Source organism: Mastomys coucha, unplaced genomic scaffold (assembly GCF_008632895.1).
Source record: "Mastomys coucha isolate ucsf_1 unplaced genomic scaffold, UCSF_Mcou_1 pScaffold5, whole genome shotgun sequence".
NCBI classification, from domain to species: Eukaryota; Metazoa; Chordata; class Mammalia; order Rodentia; family Muridae; genus Mastomys; species Mastomys coucha.
In genome coordinates, this window is record NW_022196911.1 from 38,281,949 (window position 1) to 38,303,340 (window position 21,392).

General features: G+C 41.1%; 1 protein-coding gene across 12 annotated transcripts in view; it reads left to right on the forward strand.

Moving 5' to 3' along the window:
* Atp10b (ATPase phospholipid transporting 10B (putative)) overlaps nt 1-21,392 on the forward strand; it is a 318,086-nt gene that overhangs the window by 219,749 nt on the left and 76,945 nt on the right. For all 12 annotated transcript variants that reach the window (XM_031351453.1, XM_031351452.1, XM_031351454.1 and 9 more), the window contains one exon: nt 10,013-10,217. In XM_031351453.1, coding sequence (XP_031207313.1) covers nt 10,013-10,217 — 205 coding nt within the window. The remainder of the gene's footprint in view (nt 1-10,012; nt 10,218-21,392) is intronic.

Here is a 21,392-nt window from a genome sequence, read left to right on the forward strand (position 1 = left end):
ACGGAATTACAATCCTGTTAGAGCATTTTCTTTTAATATAGCAACAGTGCTTATGGTCGAGAGGTGACCCATTAATCAGATTTATGGAACGACTTGGAGGGGAGATTAGCTTCAGAATTGTATTAGCTTAGCTTCTCCCAGGGCTCTGTTTAATGAATCCAGAAACTATACCCAGCAAGAGACTTGTATTTTTTCCAGCTAGCTTAGGGAAATTGTATTTATATTCAGAAAACATGCAGTATAGGAGGAATGTGAGCTGAGGGAATTGGGGTGGGATTTGTCCCCAAATTGAAGTAAAGAACAAAGTCCGGCCTGAGTTACAGCAGCCAATCACTGACCTATTCAACTGTGTGTGTGTATGTGTGTGTTAGTATAGATATATCTATGCACAGATACACATGTATGCATATGTATATAGAGGCCAGAGGTTGGCATCAGGTGTTTTCCTCCTTTTCTCAACACTTTATTTTTTGAGACGGGGTCTTTCACTGAATTCAGCATTTATGGGTTTGACAGACTGTCAATCAAACTCTGGGAATACACTTGTCTCTACACACATGGTGCTAGAGTTACAGATTCGTGCAACCACACTTGCGGTTTACATTGGTGTTGGGGATGTAAACTCAGGTACTAATGCTCATCTGACAGACACTGTCCAAACTAAGCTACTTCTCCATCCCCTGTTCAGCAAATATTAACTGGTACCATAATTAATTGTGTGGAATCATGGCAGCATGTCCTCAAGGGGCTCTCAGTCCAGGGTACATAAGATGCTTACAAACAATTATAATGCCCCCATGTACTGTGGTGTCCTATATACAAGGGGGCAGGGGACGTGGTACTGTAGAGGAGACTGTAGGAATTTATCTACCTGCATGAAATGTCAAAGCCAAGGGAAACTTTCCTCGAAGAAGTAACCCTTCAGGAGACATTAAAGCAGGAGAAATGCTTGGCCAGGCCCAGGGAGCACCATTCAGTTTACAATCTAGTCAGATGTCAACTGAAGGCTATACATGTGGATTATACTGGTGTCAAAAAAAAGACCAGGAAGGACCAAGAAAATAGTTGAGAAGTTGAAAGTTGAGAGTTACTGAATTTCAACCATACTGTGTGTATGTGTGTGTGTGTGTGTGTGTGTGTGTGTGTGTGTGTGTGTGTGTATGTTGCTCATATTAGTATGAATATGCCCATGCAGCTTTGTGTGTGTGTAAGTACTCACTTGCTTTCCAGGGGTCAAAGTTGGGTATCTTCTTCATATTGGTTGAGACTGTATCTGCTACTCAACCTGGAGCTCACCAATTGGCTGAGCAACAAGCTCCAATGATCAGTTCTGCCAGGTTATCTGAACTCAGGTTCTCATGCTGGCACAGTAGGCATTTTACAGACTGAACCATCATCTCCCCTATCCCTCAATTTGACTTTTTAGCAGGACATGGAGAGTCTTCCTTCTAGAAATAAGGTACCTTTGATGTCAAGATAACTCTATGTGCTGCAAGAGAGGGCAGCAGCCACTAGTGCTGGCAGCCTGGTTGGGCTTTCAGCCTGGTTTTGACAGTTGCCTATCCTGCCAGCATCCACAGTGGACAACCTGGGGAAGAAAGAAATGAACATGCTGGCACCGATTGTCTCACTAATCATCTAGTGACTTAAATACAGCCGTTTCAATAATGGGATCCAACTGGTCTGACCTTTAAATGCTGATCATAATTCTTCCTAAGGTGTTTTTCATGAGAAAATAGGCAGATGACATGCAAGAAATTTCCAAAATGGTATTCCTATAGAAATAAACTCTAGAACATATGGCTACAGTATGTGGAGTACAGGAAGCAAAAAGTATCATAGGAAGGCAACATGTGTCTAGCCCAGACCTTAAGACACTTGGCCCAGCATAACTTCCAAGATATTCTGAGCATAAGAATGCCAGGTGTGTGCAGCTGCCAGGAACGTGGTGCTGTGGTCCCCATTCGCCTTTATGTCTTCTCAGTGATGAGCTATGGACTATAAAAAGGAGAGAAGGGCAAAATTGCTAACATCAAAATACCCTTATAAACCTACCTTCACCACCAAACAACTTCCTGGGGGTGCTCCTCATACTAAGTAAGCTAGTGCATAATATTAGCATGTACTACTAAATCTTTGTATTGTGCCTGGCCTTCAGCAGCACTTAGATAATATTAGCTAAAATACTACTGAGGAGATTCCAACGCCTTGACAGCAAGGAATCTCCATGAACTTGACCCAAGAAAAATACAAAAAAAAAGACCAATGGCTGGACTTTGAAAATATATGAGAGGGGGTGGGGTGGGGAAGATTGTATCTGTGGAGCTTAACTGCAAGCTCCAACATACAGCAAAGCAAGCATCAAAGGAGAATGTGAGAAATGCAGACAGTGGAAAAACATCCAGGGTCATTTGAAGTGTGACTGTGAAAATTACCACAGCCTGAGGGCAGGGGTGTCACAGACCAACAAACCAAGGTGTCTATGGCCCAGGTCTTGGTTCTGTACACGGCAAACCCAGTGTCCATATTACAAGTGTCTCCCATCCACACACTAGCCCCTCTGTGTTGTCTTATGCTCACAGAAGGCTATAAATAAAAACCACTTGGGCCAATTCAGCTCATCATTTCAGAAGAGACTACTTTAGGTCACCCAAACTCATAGGCAGGAGAATCATAAAACAAGAGTTCAAGTGTGTCTGAAGCTCTGAACTCTTGTCAGCAGAAATGAGTTGTTTGTCAGCAAGAGGGGATTCATGGCCTCTGCCTTGCCATTACTGAGCTTAGGACTCTAAAAGATGACACTCATGTTCTCATTTAGCCTCTGTTAGGCTTCCACCACCGTCTTCAGCTTCATCTACTGTGTACCTCATTTCCAGAGTATCTATTCCACATCAAGTTACAGTGCCCCTCACTACAACTCAAACGTCCTTGTGTGATCTTACCTGAGCAAGGTAACCCCTCCCAGCGCTGTCTTTCTCATCTAAAAAGAGAAGATAATAATGATAATAATGATAATAATGATAATAATAATAATAATAATAATTGCCTCCTAATTAGGTGGATAAATGGTCATGTATGTCTGGTGCTAGGCTCCTTATAAGCACTTCATACATGTCAGCCAATAACATAAGATCTCATTATTATTAGATGTCTTCAGTGGGGGGGATCTGTAGTGACTAATTGTCAATGTGGCTTCAAACAGCTTCCATTTGCATAATATTCAAGGTGAATCTATAAGACATCATACTTAACAAACACTTAGCTTATCCAATCCTAGAAACGTAAATGTAGACTTTTCCATCTCTCAGCAAGGTCATCCCATAGTGAAAATAAAAGGTGCATGAAGCCATAAGGCAACAGAAGCACGATATGCAAGCAGGCAATGCCTACAAGCCATGCAATACTGATATTCACTGCCTGGGGGTGTAAAGAGAGTGGTAGGATTTGGATCTGCTGAGGTTAGAGGAAGTTCATACACACTGTGCTATGTGCTCTCAGACACCCGCAGGCTGCTCATTCATAATCCAGTGGCTATGGGCTTGCAGGTAGGCTCCTGTGACTCCCTGTCCTGTGAGGCATGGTGTGCCTGTGGCCATCACTTCTTAATGATGGTCTGTTCTAAGTTATTCTTTCTGAAGATAGTCAGTGAAGTTAGAGATGAGGGCCATCACAGAGCTTGGAGCTTTAACACCTAGCATACTTATGAGACTCCGGTGTGGCCAGGATTCTGTGGCCTCTGGAGGAGAATAAAGTGGTCCTAAAACAAAGGCCACACTGTTAGGGATACTCAGCGTGTCGATTTGGGAGTTGAGTCCTCTTATGCCAATCAAGTCCCAGCTGTCCTGGATGGGGCTGGGCATCTCTAGTGCAGTGAACATAACTTTAGTTCCACGGTGCCTCCAGCCAAGACAGGGTTTCTGCCTCCTCCTGTTCCTCTCCATCAGCTGCTCCTTTATAGAGTTTCCTCAACTCCTCTATGTGTAACAAACTCCCCCTGTGTGGTGTGTGCCAGACAAGCAAGGATAGACAACAAAGGGTTTTAAGGCAGGAAGAAAGCTGTACTGTCTAGCCCCTGCCCCTGCCCTAGTCCCAGGCTATCTTGAATGAAATTCCTTCAGTCTCAGTGCCATTTACTTGGATCAGGTCAAGAACTAAGATGATGTCACCCTTTTCAAGCCCTACCTCCTCTCACCAGACATTGCTCCCAACCAGCAAATCTCATACCTCATTTGTGCTAACAAAATAGACAACTATCATAGTTCCTAATCCTCTGTCACTATGCCAATGTTCTATTCTTCTCCAACCTAGAAACAGCTATGGGCAACTGTAAATGCCAGTGTAATGAACTTTCAGCTACCACTACCAAAAGTCCCTCGTCCCATTTGAATAACCTGAGGGTTAGACTAAGAGGGGCTGGTAAGATACCTCACTCAGTACAGTGTTTCTTATAAGCATGAAAACCTAAGCCTGATCCTCAGAAGCCACATAAAATGTGGGAATGGTGACATATTTGTAATCTAAGAACTGGGAGGGTCACAGAAAGGAGGATCGCTGAGGCTCACAGCACAGACAGCCTAGCCTACATGGCATGTTGCAGGCCAGTGAGAGATCCTTTCTCAAAAATAAATGGTAGATAACACTTAAGCAGTAACAGCAGAGGTTGACCTCTGACCTCTACACGTACACACAACTGTATGCCTCTGCAAGCACATTAGCACACACGCATACATACATAAAATAGAAAGGTAATAGTTCCAGGCTGGACAGCTGTAAAAATTAGAATTATCCTTCAAACACAGCTCAAGTGACTCCCTGTGCCCATTTTGCAATATTCCTTAGACCTCCACACTCAACTTCCCAATCAACCAGACATTATAAGCAGGTGTGAGTCAGCCACTGGTTATGGAGAGATCCATGGGTCTAGCTTGAGCTTTTTCACCACTACCTTCACCTTGGCCAGACCTCAACACTTATCCCAGCCTTCAGGTGAAGAATAGGGATAGGACTATATATCTAGCCTACCTACACAGCTCACACTTGGAACAGTCATGCTCCAGAACAGGAACTGTTCAGTTTACTGAAATTGTAATCTCATTCTATTCTGGGCCTGGGGATAGGATTATATTTGTAGAGTTTCTGGTGCTTATACATTCTGATTGCTTGGGCCTAAGCTATAGAATGTACGTGAGTATAAAGTAGTATGAAGAAAAATTGTAAGGGCACGAGAAGGGTGGGAAGCCCTCACTATACCATGAACAATCATTTCTCTCAGCGTCGTGAAGGAAGCTGTGTCTAATGAGCACTAGATACAAAGCCCTAAATGCACTCCCTCATGTGGATCAAGCCCCTGTCCCCAACCTACAACCTTGTGATGCAGATAAAGTAATACAGGTTCTGAGAAGTTATATAATTTGACTAAGGTTTTACAGACAATACTCAGTGAAGCTTGGACTCAAATGTACTCATTTTAAAGATGAATTTATTTCCTTTTTAATTATGTGTGTATTATATGTTTGGGTATGATAGCATATATGCAGGAGCCTGCAAAGGCGAGAAAAAAGAATCAGATTCCCTGAACTGGAATTACAGGTGGTTGTGAGCTGCCAGACATAGGTGGTAGGAACCAAATCCAAGTGCACTACAGGAACAGTATGAAGTCAATCATTGAGCCACATCTCCAGACCAAACACATGTTCTACTCCCTGGACTGCCTTCATTCTTCTTAGTGGTCCCCATTCATCTAGATAGCCACCTGGGACATTCTAGGCTTACTGTTTAAGCATGTTGAAGGACAGCCCAGGTCAGATTGTCATCTGTTTGTTAATCATAAGTTCCATAAGACAGTTAATCCACCTGGCAGGTCTAGTCTTCTCCAGTCCCCACAGTTCTTTGCATTAGGACCCAGGCATAAGAGAAATGGAGCCTTGAGCATCCTCTCTTCCCATCTCTCCTCCTCACCCATTTCCACATGGCATACAATGGGTTAAAAACCCCTCTTGCTGTTAATTTACCTTGTTTTTAAAGGCCTATCTTCTCCCAGAAAGCTGTTTAACACTGAACCACTTAATTTCTCCTCAAGGTAGAATCTGCCAGATGGAGTCTTTGTCCTAAGCCACGTGAATTTATCTTATATTAAACAGCAGTGAACATTGCAGGAAACTAAAATAGCAGTCAGTTCCCAGGTGCAAACTCACTGAGCAGGGGAACAGCAAGAGTCTATGCATGCATCCACCTGGGGCAGCTGTTCCAAGTGGGCCATATTAATGAGGGAATGACTCCAGCTGGCAGCTCCTGGCCATCTGCTGGTCACATCTGAGTGTTACTCAGTGTAGAAGCACGCCTCTTTTACGCTTCAGCTAAATTCTGCTGCTTCTCACCTCCCTTGGCTGGACACCCTTGGGCTATGCATCCCTGGCTGCTCCACAAACATGCTGCTGACAGATGAAGTGATGGAGTGTACCCCAGAGCATTGAGCAACCAGAGCAAAGTAGCCAAGTGTGAAATGGAAGTGTCCCTAAAGGGCAAGTAAAATATGCCTATCATCCTAGGACATAGCCATATTGGGTTACTGTCACATATCATTCTATAATATAACACTATTGCAAATAAAATTTCTTAAATGATATACCCAGTAAGGAATGTCACATGCACCCATATTAAACAGCATGTCCCTCAAAATACTTTTTAAATGAATACCTATAGCTGCAGTGCTCCAGTCTCCTTCTGGGGACTCCTAGAGAGAACATGGGCCTGTTGTAGAAGAACAATATTTCTGGGAGCTTGTTTCAGGAACCACACTCCAGAGCCTGGAACATCAATTTTTCTGAGATCCCTCTTTTCTAGTCTTGGGCGAAAGTTTAGGGGTAGGGTTAGAGTTTATGTGTGCAGGTCATTGTTGCCTGATTCAAAGCCACAGGATTTAATTATAAACATGAAAAGCATGAAGAAGAAAGACAAAGTTGTCAAGAGTAGTGACAACCTGCTTTATAGAAGTGAAGAGACAAACCTTCAGGAACAGCCATGATGTCCCTTTCCCATCCTGTTTTGTCTGAGAAAAGAATTGGCACATAGAAACAACTGTCCAGCATGGTGGCGGCCTCTCTTGGACCCAAGCAGTATTATGAAGAAGACAGAGCACAAGTCTAGTGATACGTGTATCATGATGAAGATTGAAAGAGTGGCATTTCAGCCTAGTTCAAGTCTGAGTGCACCCAAAACTAGCCTCCAGAGCCTTCCATCTTTCCTCGATCCTCCTCATATCCCACACTGAGCAATGGAGATCTTTATTGGGAAGTGGTGTATGCACCCAGAACTAACCTCCAGAGCCTTCCATCTTTCCTCATTCCTACGTATATCCCACACTGAGCAGCAGAGACCTTTATTGGGAAGTGGAGAGAGCAGACTTGTTTTCACCGACGGATGTGCTTTGGCCTTGACTTTGCTCTGAATGTAGCAACCACACCTAGCATATCTGTCTCAACTTTCAGAATAAAGAAACTCTAAAAATGATGACCACCCAAATGATGCTCAGATTCCAGGGAAATATTCTCCCTAATCCATTTTAACACACCAGGCTGGTTGTTGATGTTGTAGTAATCAATGGATACCCTACAGCCCCAAAAGCTTTATCTCATAGATCCCAGCCATGGCCACAGAAGCCAAAGGCAGGGAGGAAATAAAGGGAGATCCAGATAAACTAGGGGATAGCCCTTTCTTCCTTTGGGCAAGCTTCCTTTAATATTTAAGAATCATTTTTTTCTCAAAATGAAAGACAAAGCAGTAGAAAACCAATCCTTCCTTCATTGTATGAAAGTTCATTTGGCACTGAGAGTTTAGTCCATCCCACAGCCTTTAAAGAACCTTGTACCTGTGCACTCAACAGGCGATCCCAGAGCTAAGTTGCTGTGGCTGTTTTGCTGGATGGATATAACCTAAGTATTCAAATGAACATATTTTTAAGAAATTCTTAAAGTGATAAAGGGGAATAGAGCTGATAGGACTATCCACATTCTTCATATTTAAGAAGATATGTTAAATATAATGGGTATGTGGATGGAACTAATCAAAAGTCATGTGGAAATATTACATATGCTTTATCACATAAGAAATACTGATAAAATGCTATAGAGAGACTGCTGCCACATTCAGTAGCCATATGGGTACTACTGTCATGGAGTAGACCAGGGATGTTATACTTGGCTCTTAGGGCCATGGAGCATTTCTACATATCCTATACTAACTTCAAGGTGTAAGGCTGCTCACCAATCCTAATGTTCATGATGACTTGATACTCTGATGAGGTCTTCCTCCAGCCTTCCAGATAGGAGATTCATTTCAAAGTCTTCCTTGAGGACCATGTATGACTAAGGCTTTTAGGAAGAATTTGCTGAGATTCTCCAGAGAACCCAAAGAAGGGAAGCCAACAGTCCCTTCATCCTCTTTGATTCAGCAAAGACAGCATATGCAGAGGGAGCATATGTAGAGGGGTTCTGCATCTGTTGGAAAGGGCACAGAAGTAAGCTGTCGTCCTAGATCCACGTATGCTTGGAGATATCAACTTCAAGTCAGCAGGGCTCAGATCAAAAGACTACCTGTGGAATATTGGCCTAGTTTCAAATCCCACGCTACAAGAAGAACATTAGAGATATAGCCATAGAAGAGCCCACAGGTCTAGGATAGGTCTTGAAACTGCATGATTCAAGAAATAATTGAGGATATCTTGGACATTAGATGTGGCTCGGCATGGCCAGAAGTCTTTATAGGACCCAGAGGGATATTTTCAAACATTTTTTTAAGATAGAAAATAAGAACTTCTGAATTAGGAGAACAAAATTTGTTAAATAGTTGACTGGGTGTAACAAAGACTTTCTGATAATGAGAGCTCTGTGTAAGTGCAATGTGTATTGGGAAGGAGGGAATGGAAGAGCTAGTGCTGTTATACTAGCTGGGAGGGGCTAGCCGTAAAAGCCGTGAGCTTTGACATCAAGCTGGATACAAGCTCAGGTTGTACAATTCTGGTTTTATGAGGCTTGAGGAAAGAAAGTTTTGATCCTCGGTTTGTCTGTGAAATTCATACAATATCTACACCAATAAATTGACATGTAAGCAAGCAAATGTTGACACCAGTATTCCGTGTGTTTTAAATGTGAAATTGGCAGGTTTTGTTGCTACTGCTATTATCTAAGTTGGATAAATTACAGAGAGGTAAGTATATCATTTCCTTCCCATTCCTCAGTCGTCTGATTTCCAGTTATTGTGGGCCCCAGGCTCACAAAGTCCCTGGTAACTTCTTACTAATGTTCTAAATGTGTCTAGAGGTTTCCATTTTATCAGTGTCCCAAACATTCTTAATGATCAATGTCCTCACTTTTACTGCCTCTCTGCGCCCAATAATTGAGAACAGTCCTTTCTCTATCTATGGTCTTTGCACCTTTGCTTTCTTCTGTGATAATTAGCCATGCAATGTAATGCCACAGTTAACACAGTTAACTTCCCCTTAAAGTACTCTTCCACCCAGGAAAGAGGCTCCAGCCCAATACCTGGTCAACACTGGGAAATTGCTTAAAATTCCAAATAATCAAAGGAACAGATCTTTTACTAGTGGGATTTTATAAACCATGTCCAAAAGTAACTTAGGGAGGAAAAATTTTATTTGGCTTAAAAGTCCAGGGTACAGGCTATTACTGCAGGGACATCAAGGCCAAGAGCAGAGAGAAAATTAATTTCTAGATGCATGCTTGCTTGATCACTTACTCTCTAGTTTATACTCAGTCGGCCTCCTCTACTCAGATACCACTGAGGACCCCCACCCCATGAAGGCTGCTACCCACATTGGTCTGGGTCATCCAATAATCAAGACATGCCCACAGGCCAACCTAATCTACCTATTACCTCAATGGAGAGAGACCCTTCCCTGATGATTTTTAGATTGTGGCAAGTTGCCATCTAAAGTAAACCACTGCACTGAGGAATCTTAAAGCTTACCGAGACACCTGTCTTTCTTGCACCCTAGAAAAGAACAAAGCTACATGCAGAAGCGCTGGCAGGATGTGCGTGTGGGAGACTTTGTCCAGATGCGGTGCAATGAGATCGTCCCAGCTGACATCCTCCTCCTCTTCTCTTCAGACCCCAGTGGGGTCTGCCATCTGGAAACTGCCAACCTAGATGGAGAGACCAACCTCAAGCAGAGGCGTGTTGTGAAGGGCTTCTCACAGCAGGTAAGAAATATTACCTTTCTAAATATCCTTCCATGGTAAGATCAGAGACAAGAAGCAAGCTTATCTCTTGGAATGCTGAACATACACTGGCAGGAAGAAGGGGGAGACAGCAGATGCCTCTTTAGAAATTCAGTCCTCTCAGCAACCTTCTGGGTAGCTGTCATACCCATATCACAGATGAAGAAACTGAGGCTAAAAAAAACATCTGTACCTTGCTGAAGGACTGAGTTCATAAGTGATGAGTAACTGCCCTCCTACCTTGGAAAACCTACCTTGTATTGAAAATCAAGTACTACAACAGCTCAGCTAAAAGCTCAGTCCTCTCCTTGGTTCTCAGCCAACCTTGCTAGTTCTGCCCAGCTCAGATCTGAGCACAAGTCTTTAATATTCCTTTGACTCTTTCTTAACTACAGCAAAGTAGTAGTTGTTATTCCCTGTTCCTCCTGCTATGTATGTGTATGTGTGTGTGTGTGTGTGTGTGTGTGTGTGTGTGTGTGTGTGTGTGTATGCATGTGTGTTCCAATATGGGTGCATATGGGTGCCTCTTTGCACAAATATCTACATTTGATATCAAGCATGTCCTCAGAAGCCATCCTCCTATTTACTGAAACAGAGTTTCATGGATATAGAGCTTACTGTGTAGGCTAGGCTAGCTGCCAGCAAGATCCAGGGATCTACCTGACTCAAGCTCTCCAACACTGGAATTACAAGCACATATCATGCTGAACTTTTTTTTTTTTTAAGTTGGTTCTGAGAATCAAACTCAACTCCTCATGCTTTCACAATAAGCACTTGACCAACTGAGCTGGGTCCCAGTTCCCATTTTTTCCTTTTATGAACCTACCTCATAGACAGCCCTAATCGTCTCCTGGGTCAGCCACTGTTGACACCTTTGTTAGTTCTTCACACTTAACCAGTAGTGCTGTACGGTAGAGGAAACACAGAGAGTTGGAGGTGACCAGCTCCAACTCTAGGTTTTGACAAAACTGGACTCAAGCTGTCTCATTTTACAGAAGTTATCACTCTCTCATACTTTGGTTCCTTTGTCATTAAAAAAAAAAAGCAAAAATAATACCTTTCCCTTAGAGTAACTCTAGAGACTAGATGGTATAGACCTGATTGCTTAGCATGGACACAACACTGAGACAGACTGGGAAGTAGGTGCTATTAATATCCGTGATTTTCATAAACAGTTTGTGTTGGCTAATTGGATGTGAATTCTGGTTTTCAATTACAATTCTCCTTATATAGCTTGATTTTCAACCTCTCTCTACTGATGGGGAAAAAATAATTCTGTTCTTTTTTTATTCTGCCAGCTTTTGGCTACAGAGGAATTAAATGAGTCGAGGGATTTGGGGGAGAGAAAGCAAATGTTCCACTCCTCCAAGGGTCTCATAAGCTATAGTTCTATATCATTTCTCAAGACGAAGCAGTATATTCTGACTCAGCTTGCCTACTTCACATGATGGGCATGTCTCAAATGCTTCCTATGCAACTGACAGTCATCATAGGTCTGGTCCCTCCTTTCCACTTGTGGGCAGGCATGCTACAGGTACCCCATAACTTTGTAGGAGAATGAATGAAAATAAAGAAACAGGAGCAAAATAAGAGCCTAGTGCCTGCTGCAAACACAATAAGTGGTCTCTGTGGCCATCAGAACAAGAACTCACCTGCAGCACACCATCACAATGTCACTCACTGAGCTCTGGGTCTCCAAGCCCCACAGATCTGGCTAGGCCTCTATTACTTTGCTTGGCTTGTCCCTCCCCCATTCACTGAGTCACTTTAGTCTTCATAAAGAGGAAGACAAATATGGTGTACAAAGTCCTTGAAGGCAGGCGGGAACAATCTAGGTCTGGATTTGGGGCCCTATGACCTACTTCCTTGATGAGAAAGCTTTTTAATCGATACTTACAGTAAAGTTTACACATTACACACACCCACTATGTGTGCACAGGTGAATCTGACACCTTAGTCTGAAGACAGGCAAGGATCTCTTAGACTTGGTATTTGTTTCTATCCCTTTCCGTTTAAGTCTTGGAAATAATAAAGCTCTGTTTGCATAGACATCTCTGTTTTAACCCCTCAGACTTCATCCTCATCTAATTTTGAATCTCATTTCCTCTCTCATTTCAAAGCTATTGAACTTCAGCCATTGACTTCTCTTCTTCCTTTCGCCTCAGCTCCAGACTGTTTCTTGTATATCAATCAGATAATTTGGGATTTAACTAAAGGGAAGTTAGGGAAAAGACTCCTCATACTCCAGCACCATAACCATTCAATTTAATAAACATTTCAAATTCTCACCCTGAATTCTCATGGGGAACTTGGCATTTCTTCAAAATGTACATTCATATGTGAAAAGAAAATTTACTGAGTTGGCTTGTAGAGCTCTTTGTCCTGATCCTGATTTTCCTTTGCTCAAGAGTATCTGTGATTCACTAATAACAATAAGAAGCTTGAGCCCATGCTAAGAGCTTTGTATGATTAACTCCTCCACCACAGCCCAAAAGATGGACAGCATCAACATCCTCATTATACAAACACATAGAGACATCATGACTCTCACCCACCATCACTGAGCTGTAGAGTTGGAACCAGAATTCAAAATCTTGTTTGTTCTTCATCTCTATGGTAGCTCGCCCTCCTAGCACTTTGGCTATTACCTTGCATTTACAGAGAGGTGCGTACAGGAAGGCACTTATTTATCATTTGCAGATTCTTTCCAGAATTAAGTCACAGATTGCTGGAAGAACAAAAGCAGCAGGATTAAAGGATTAAATCCTATCCCACTCTCTGGACAGGGGGTGTCTTGGCTGCTCCCAGCTCTCTGTTTCTCCCTATTATCGTTAATGCCTAAGGTCTCTGGATATGTACAGAATTCACTATCAGCTAATTCTGTCTCACAGTTTCTCCAATGTATTGAACAGATATAGATGAGAGTTTCAAGGGAGGAGAGAACACTTCACAGAAAAATAATACCAAAGATAATAGTAAACATGTTTTAAATTCTATGTCCTGTAGGACATACTCTGATCCTTTAATAAACCCTAAGGAAGCAGAGGAATATGTAGCTTTCTAAATATTTTAGCACAGAAATCTTTTATTCCAAAGAACAGATCCCAGAACTGTCATAGGAAGGATGAGATCACCACTTAGATACTTGCTGCAGATGCGTAGTGAGCATTCAGAATGCACCATCACTATCCCTAGGGAGCTTTCACAAATACCCCTCCTACCCTCTCCCATGCCACAGTGAAACAATGCCCTGAGTAGGCATACCTTGGAAATGTTCCCCATCATATTCTTGATATAAACTCACTGACAATTTTTTGAAAACTGAAACAAAGGAAAGGCACCATTGTGGTGGAAAAACAAAACAAAACAACAAACAAACAAACTTGTCATTATAAGAATAAATGGTAAATCGCCATCCATCCATGTTCCTCTTACTACGTGGCCACCCTTCTGAACACACCATCCATTGGGTCCATACAGCCACCCTGTGAGGAAGGCATTGGTACCCTCTTCTGAGAGATGAAAATTCTGGGTAACAGTAAAGACAAATCTCACTATTGTCTCAGAAGACTGTAAACACCTTCTAATATGATTTCTGTAGAAAGTTAAGATTCTTGAATAATGAGTTTCAATGGCTTTTTGTTAACTTGTCTTCTCTCTACATTTCTATTATCTATGAGACCCTCTTTCTTCCCAAGGGACTTTTATTAGCCTTAGACATTGCTAGAAGTCCCCACTTCAAATCATATTTTCATTATCCAGAAATGGTGAGAAATTGAAGGTGGCTTCCTTGACAAGCATTTCCTAAGAGAGAATAAACCCAACACAGTCCCTAGCTCTTGAAAATTATGGTCCATGGTCAACTCAAACTAATAAGTTAGAATCCCACAAATACTATCCTCATGAAGGGTTGAATGTGCAATATATTAAGGTCCCTGGAAGAATATTTTTTAAAACAAGTACTTATTTACATTCCTATAAAACTTTAGGGAAGGGGACATTTTCCTGGATTTGATACAGACATAATCATGACAGGTGAAAGTGACAATTCCCCTGGCTCAAGTAGTTCTTCTTCTCTTTCCACAAGTGGAATTCAAGTACAATTATAAACATCAGTAGCCACTGATAAGTATCTGCTTTCTAGGACACTTTGGGGACCGAAATTGTTGTTCAAACCCTTTTCCAAGAGCTAAAATTAGACCAAAGTCATTACGTTTTCAGCTAGAATGTTTCTTGGGAGGAGTCATTTTTGAATTCACAAAATCATTGACCTATTTTTGAAATAATGAGTCCCATATCACATTGCCAGGGAAGAGTTGGAAGCAAACAGTCCAACCTTACTACTATGCTAAGTTCTGCCCAGCATCCAAAAGGACTTGCCCAGAGAGTTAATTTGTTTACTTTTCTAATTTGTGACATTCTGAATCTTGAAGCCTCTAAAAGCAAATACCTGTACCTCTTATTTTAGTAAATATAAAAGTCACTAAAGCAAAAGCATCAGAAATGCATTCTCCAAATCAATACTCTCGATCAGCCATGTTCTTGGTTGTCTAGCATCTAAATGATTGAAACCAAGGTCTACCAAAGCATGTATCAAGCCATTTTCCCATATCAGGAATGTGCTAGGCTAAGCCCAAAAGTTGCGGGGCCATTTAAGCATCATCTAAGAGCTACTCAGCAATGGGGAATCACAGTGATTTTAACAAGAGTCCCTTGTGGTTAACATGCATATTGAACTTGAAAGGCACTGTCCTGGGGCATCACTGATTAATAACTACGTTTTCAACTCTTTGTTGAATATCTTTTTTAACTAGTATAGCTTCCACCCCACCAGTAGTTACTGCTTAAAAGTGTTTGCTCAGTTAGAAACATTAGTTATTCTTTGCAGTAGAACTACCAGTTTAGCATTTTTAGAAACATGAACACTTGCCTACAAAGGAGTTGTGGTCCAGAAAGGGCAAAAGAACCACCAACTCAAAACCTCAGCATGCTTGCCAGCCCTCTCAACCTTGCTTGGGTCTCAGGGAAAATGTGCTTTCCAAGTAGAAAGGAAATCTGGTGATGAGTCTTGCCAATGACAGGCTGTTCAAAATTTCTATCAATAATATTTAGTGCTTTCTAGTTTATCACTGTTGAATAGTGGTTACATTTTGTGAGTCATTTAATATATGATCTATGTAATAATATGTAATTCTATATGATATCAATGGGTAACTTTTTTTTCTTTTTTTTTCTTTTTTTTTCTTTTTATTGGATATTTTCCTTTTTTTTAATAGATATTTTCTTTATTTACATGTAAATTTTTCCTTTCCCAGTTTCCCCTCCAAAAACCAAAGAAACAAACAAAAACAACAAAAACAAACCCCTGTTGCCTCCCCCCTCCCCATGCCTGCCACCCACCCTCTCCCACTTATTGGCCCTGGAATTCCCCTACACTAGGACACAGAACCTTCACAGGGCCGAGGTCCTCTCCTCCTATTGATGATCGAGGTTGCAATCCTCTACTATACACATGCTGCCAGAACAATCAGACCCCTCCATGTGCAGTCCTTGGTTGGTGGTTGAGACCCTGGGAGCTCTGAGGGTACTAGTTAGTTCTTATTGTTGTTCGTCCTAAGGGGCTGCAAACCCCTCAGCTCCATTGGTCCTTTCTCTAACTCCTTCACTGGGGACCATGTACTCAGTTCAATGGATGGCTGTGAGCCTCTACATCTCTATTAGTCAGGTACTGTCAGAGCCTCTCGGGAGGTAGCTATATTTAGGCTGACTTGCCCTTCCTTCAGTCTCTGCTCCATAGTTAATCTCTGCAACTCCTTCCGTGGGTATCAATGGGTAACTAAAATCAAGCTTGTACTGTATACAATGGATATTTTGTCTTGTTATTTCTCACAAACCCTTATGTGATAAGCACTTCTATGGTACCTATTAGAAGTGAAGCAATCACAGCTCTAGTATCCTGCTGTGGTGGACTAAACTCACATGAAACTCAGATGTTCACTTCTAATTTTTATTGTAGAAATTTTCAAGTATATATGAAATCTAGAGAATAATTTGATATATGTTCATGTACCCATTGACCAATTTAAACAAGTAGCACATACATAATTAAATATGTTCATCTCTTTCCCTTCCCTCTGAAAGGTATTTTTAATAATCAGCATTTTAGCATTTCTCCTGTAAATATCTAACACGTATGAATGATAAGTTCTTCAAGTACACCATTATCATGTCTGTAAAACAGCAATAATCCTTTGATATTAACTTTTAAGTCAGTGGTCTTGACTGGTTTTCCAGAGTGTTTGTTTGAACCAGGCCAAATACTTACATTTCTTTTACCTTAGCATTTCTTGCTTATCTCTCTTCTTCCTTTGCATAGTTGGTATCAAGTTGCTTAATAAATTGATTTGTTTATTGTACAAAATTCCCTATAACCTTGATTTTTATTGTGTCCCTGTGGTATCATTTACCATGTTCCCCTTTCTAGTCTATTTCTATAAATTTATAATTAGATCTAGCACATGAATCACTCTTCAATGGTCTCCCGCTCTCTCTCTCCCTCTCTCCCTCTGTGCATATGACAGAGACAGAGAGACAGAAAGAGAGACACAGAGGGTGTGTGTGAGTGTGTGTGTGTGTGTGTGTGTAAAAACAGAGGGGTCATAGGAAATATATATTAGTTACTTTTCTGTTGCTATGTTAAAATAGTGAGCAAAAGCAACTTAAGGAAGAATTTTATTTTGACTTACAGTTGAGGTAGAGTCCATCATAGCAAAGAGGCATGGTGTGGGACAAGATTAAGAAACTAGTTGATCACATTTTCATCCACACAGGAAGCAGAGGTAAAACAGGAAGTACTGATGCAAGACTATGAACCTTCAAAGCCCTCCCCCAGTTATATATTTCCTGTAGCAAGGTTGTATCTCCTAAAGGTTCTACAACCTCCCCAGCATCCAGCTGGGGACCAAGTGTTTCAACACATAAACCTATGGTGAATATTTCTTATTCAAACCACCACACATAGTGTATGGGCATCTCATGTAAGATGTTGTCTTTTCTGCCCTATTGATAGTCATTGGTGGTGATTGGTTAGATCTATAAATTCAATGGAGTTTTCCTATATCCTAATTTAATTTCTTTCACGGAGCATATGGTTTTGCTGAGATGTCTTCTGTCCAGGAAATGCAGAGAGATGATCATTTTCATTCATTTACCGGTTTTCAAAGAACCTTTCTCCAGCCTCTTCCAAATACATCTAATAAATTTAAGTTTTTCTGCCCTAGTGTTAATGAAAACTCAAAGAGTTCAACAGAAATGACATATGTCAAATCTGTGCAGGTGCTGTCTTTACTGAGTGTCCTTTTAAACCAATGATAAATTCTTCAAAAGAAATGTCACAGGTGTTATCTGACTTGACTCCACTAGTCTCTGGTAGATTTGGTTCCTCTCCATATGAACTTGTATTCAATAAGGACTATCAGTGCATGCTGAAAGTGCTCATTGCTTTCTGTGATCATTATTCCTGTGCATTCAAGTAGAAAAAACTCAAATTCAGAACTTAAAAATTTAACTGGACCTCGCCCACACACTACATGTAGATCTTCCTGCTACTTTGACCAGTCCCCTTCAACTAGAAACGTTCTCTTCTAGAAAAACAAGATGTTGAGAACATTTTAGAAATGAAAAAATAATTTGAGAGATGCTGGATTTTAGTAAAGCTTAAGTAGTTACTATAGTGTTTAGTCCGAATTAAACTTAAATTTTTATAAACAGGACTGCCTTCCTTAATGCTAACTAATTATATGTTCTTTTATTGATAGTTTTTATTTCTTGATTGATTACAACTTTTCTGTAATGAAAATATCCAAGTTATGTAAGTTTTAATTACTTGCAGCAATAATGATAATTTAGTGACAGAACAACTCAGTGAGGACCAATTAATTTTACCTTTGACTTATATTTTATAAATCTCTGATCTCTTTTTTAAGAGACTATTTCCTATAGTTTTTTCCTGAGGTACAGGCACACAAATACACACATGCACACTGAATAAATATGTATATGCATATACAAAGGCACAAACATATGTATCCAGATATATATGTACATATATACACAGAAAGAGAGATAGTCAAACATGGAGATACAACAGGCATGTATGCATAATAACACCCACAGATACATGTAGTCAGATAACTATTCATGTGGCCTTACAGGTCCATGCACACAGACACAATTATATGTATCCATACAGACACACACGCACAGCACCAACATTGGATGCCCTCTACCCAGTGTTAGCATTATTTACACACAACTACATAAAAGTACTTTTCAATTTATATCCATTCAGAACCCACTCTGCCAGGTTACATGAAAAATGTAATCACCGTAAAGTATTTATGGATGATAGCATAAAGATTTCAGATTTTCTCCTTCGACCATCTCCATACCTTAGAATAACATATTTAAATTTAAATGTTGGCCTACACAACCTTAACCAGTAAGAAAAACTGTGTATTTAAACTCAATATGGAAAATATTCCTTGTCTCATATGATAACCATACCTATCATGTGGATTAGTCAAAAATCTTAGTTGCAGGATGGCTCAGTCAAGTAAATGCTGCACAGCCATCCCTAAGGACATAAGTTGAATGTCCAGCACCCTTGTTAAAACTACAAAGGGGATGTGAGCCTGTAATCCCAGCATCATCAAGGCAGAGACAGGAGGATTCCTCCCTCAGCATGCTTGATCACCCAATCTAATCTAATCAATAAGCTCTAGGTTTAGTAAAGGACCCTGACCCAAAACAGTTTGTGGAAAGAAATGAAAGAAGACAGCTTTGTCAACTTCTGCCCTATACAAGACAAAACACACATACGCATACAAATACACACACACACACACACACACACACACACACACACACAAAAGTACCTTGGCTGCATATGACAAAATGCTGACTAAAAATACCTTTCCCAAAATGAAAATTGTTGGAAAAATACAAGGTGAGTGCGCCTTAGGCCTTGTGGTACCAGGAAGTCAGAATCTATCAGGATAAGCTCCACCCCTTGTGTTATTTCTTTCCACCTTTGACTCCAGCTCCCATTTAATTCCTAGAGAGGAGTAATCAGTCTTCTTGACACCTATGTTAGGAAAGCATCCCAGGAAATTGACTGATTGTCCCAGGTTGGGTACCACCATTGTCCTAGACCAATCAACTATGGCCAGAGTGGCAGGGTTGTCTGAATTGCATCCTCCACCTGAAAGTCATAAGGAGGACTGATCTGTGGAAAAAAAGGTTTCTGAGCAGCAAAGCAATGGATATCCATCGCATCCATTATAGACCCAAACTGTAAAATCCTAAATTATATATGGCCATGGCTGTCTACCATATTGGGAAGGGACTGGATGTCCTCTGCCTCCCTCCTATAGTCCCACCACCCCCCATGCTAGTCTTTCTTCCCCCAAACCTGCTTCCTGTCTTAGCTCCTCTGCCTTCCCAATATTGTGTATAGAGTACTCTTCTCTGGGCTTCTATAAATGTTGCTACTCCTCCTTCTTCTTCACCACTGGCTTCCAGTTAATCAATTCACTTTCTCATCCAATGCTGTATGTAGGATGTCTAACAGTTACCAATGCCTGGTGTGGATTTTCATTGCCATTATTTATCAGCAGAGGTGACACATTATGATTGTATCTTCTGTGAACAGCTCAATATAGCTTCTCGAGTTGAAATTTATACTCTGCTTTTTACGACCTCTATTGCTAAAAACATTGGCTTTCCCCATTGTTTTCTTGTGTTTTTGTTATCTCTAACAAGACAGTTTTATACAGAGAAGGTTTGGCTTTGCAGTGAACACTCCCTTAAGACATCAGTGCCCCTCTGATGGCAACTGTCCAAAGTTTAGGCCTCATGTCACTTATTTATTTGTTCGCTGAGTGTAGATGAAAGGCCTTCTCTGTGAAGTAATGCAATAACATATTCCTGGAGTCAAAGAGAAAATAAACACAGGGCAGGGGACAGACTAAGCCTATTAGTTCTAATCAGAAACTAATGACTGAATGACACAGTCCTTGGTAAACAACTCTACTCATAATTCCTTTTGGAAATGATCCAGGGACAAAATCATTCATTTTCCAATATTTTGTTGGAATGTCAAACCCAGACATTATTAGGAAAATGTCACAGCAAGACCTTAAGATTTATTAGCCTTGAATAAAACAACAGAATATCCATCTACTTGGTAAAAGGAAAGTCAGTCTGCAAGGAATCATTAGGGTCCCAATCAGACAGCCTTCCAGCCCAAGCCATGTCCTTGTATGCCAGTGGCTGCGGCAGGAAGACTGTCCAGAATGTAGACTGGCCCCTCCTCCAGAGACAGAGGGAAGGGTTTACTCATCTCTCCCGATGGTTATCTTGAAAAGGACAACCACCAACCAGGAACTAGAAAGGTTGCCAAGTGCCAGTAACTAACAGCAGTTTCAAATAGGACTCTCAGAAATTAGGGCTTATTTCATTTGCATTCCAGGAAGGAAACAGTCATTTAGCTCCGCAGATGAGGTATGGTGAACATTTGCTTTCACAATTTAGATACCCTAGTAAAGCACTTTTTTTTTTCTTTAAAAGAGTGAGTAAAGAGGAATTCCAAGTTCTACAGCATTCCCCCTCATGGCTTCTTTAGTTGGCATGGTGTTCTGTCAGCCTTTTAACCACTTTTTGGCATGGCCCATTGATCCGATTAGGAGAGGTGTCCCTGCCCATGCTTTGTTGGGCTAATCCAGGCCCAGGTATCTTCACGGTGGCCCTCTCACCTGAGCACTGTGCAGAAATGGACTCAGCAGTAAGCAAGCACAGTGATAACTGATTTCACTCTTCTGTTTAACAGACATCTTTGGCTCATAGTAAAATCTGGAAGAATACATGTGTTCTGTGTTGGAGGAAAGCCTGGCGGTTTCCTTTCCTTCCATGAGCTCAAAATTTCTAGATTGACAGAGGGGTTGCAAAATGATCTGAAACATGAATCCTATACTCTCAGAACATATGACTGTGTGTCACTGTTACTCTATAGCTGTGGTTCTCAACCTTCCTAATGTTACAACCTCATGTTTTGGTGACCCCCAACCATAAAAGCATTTCTGTTGCTACTTCATAACT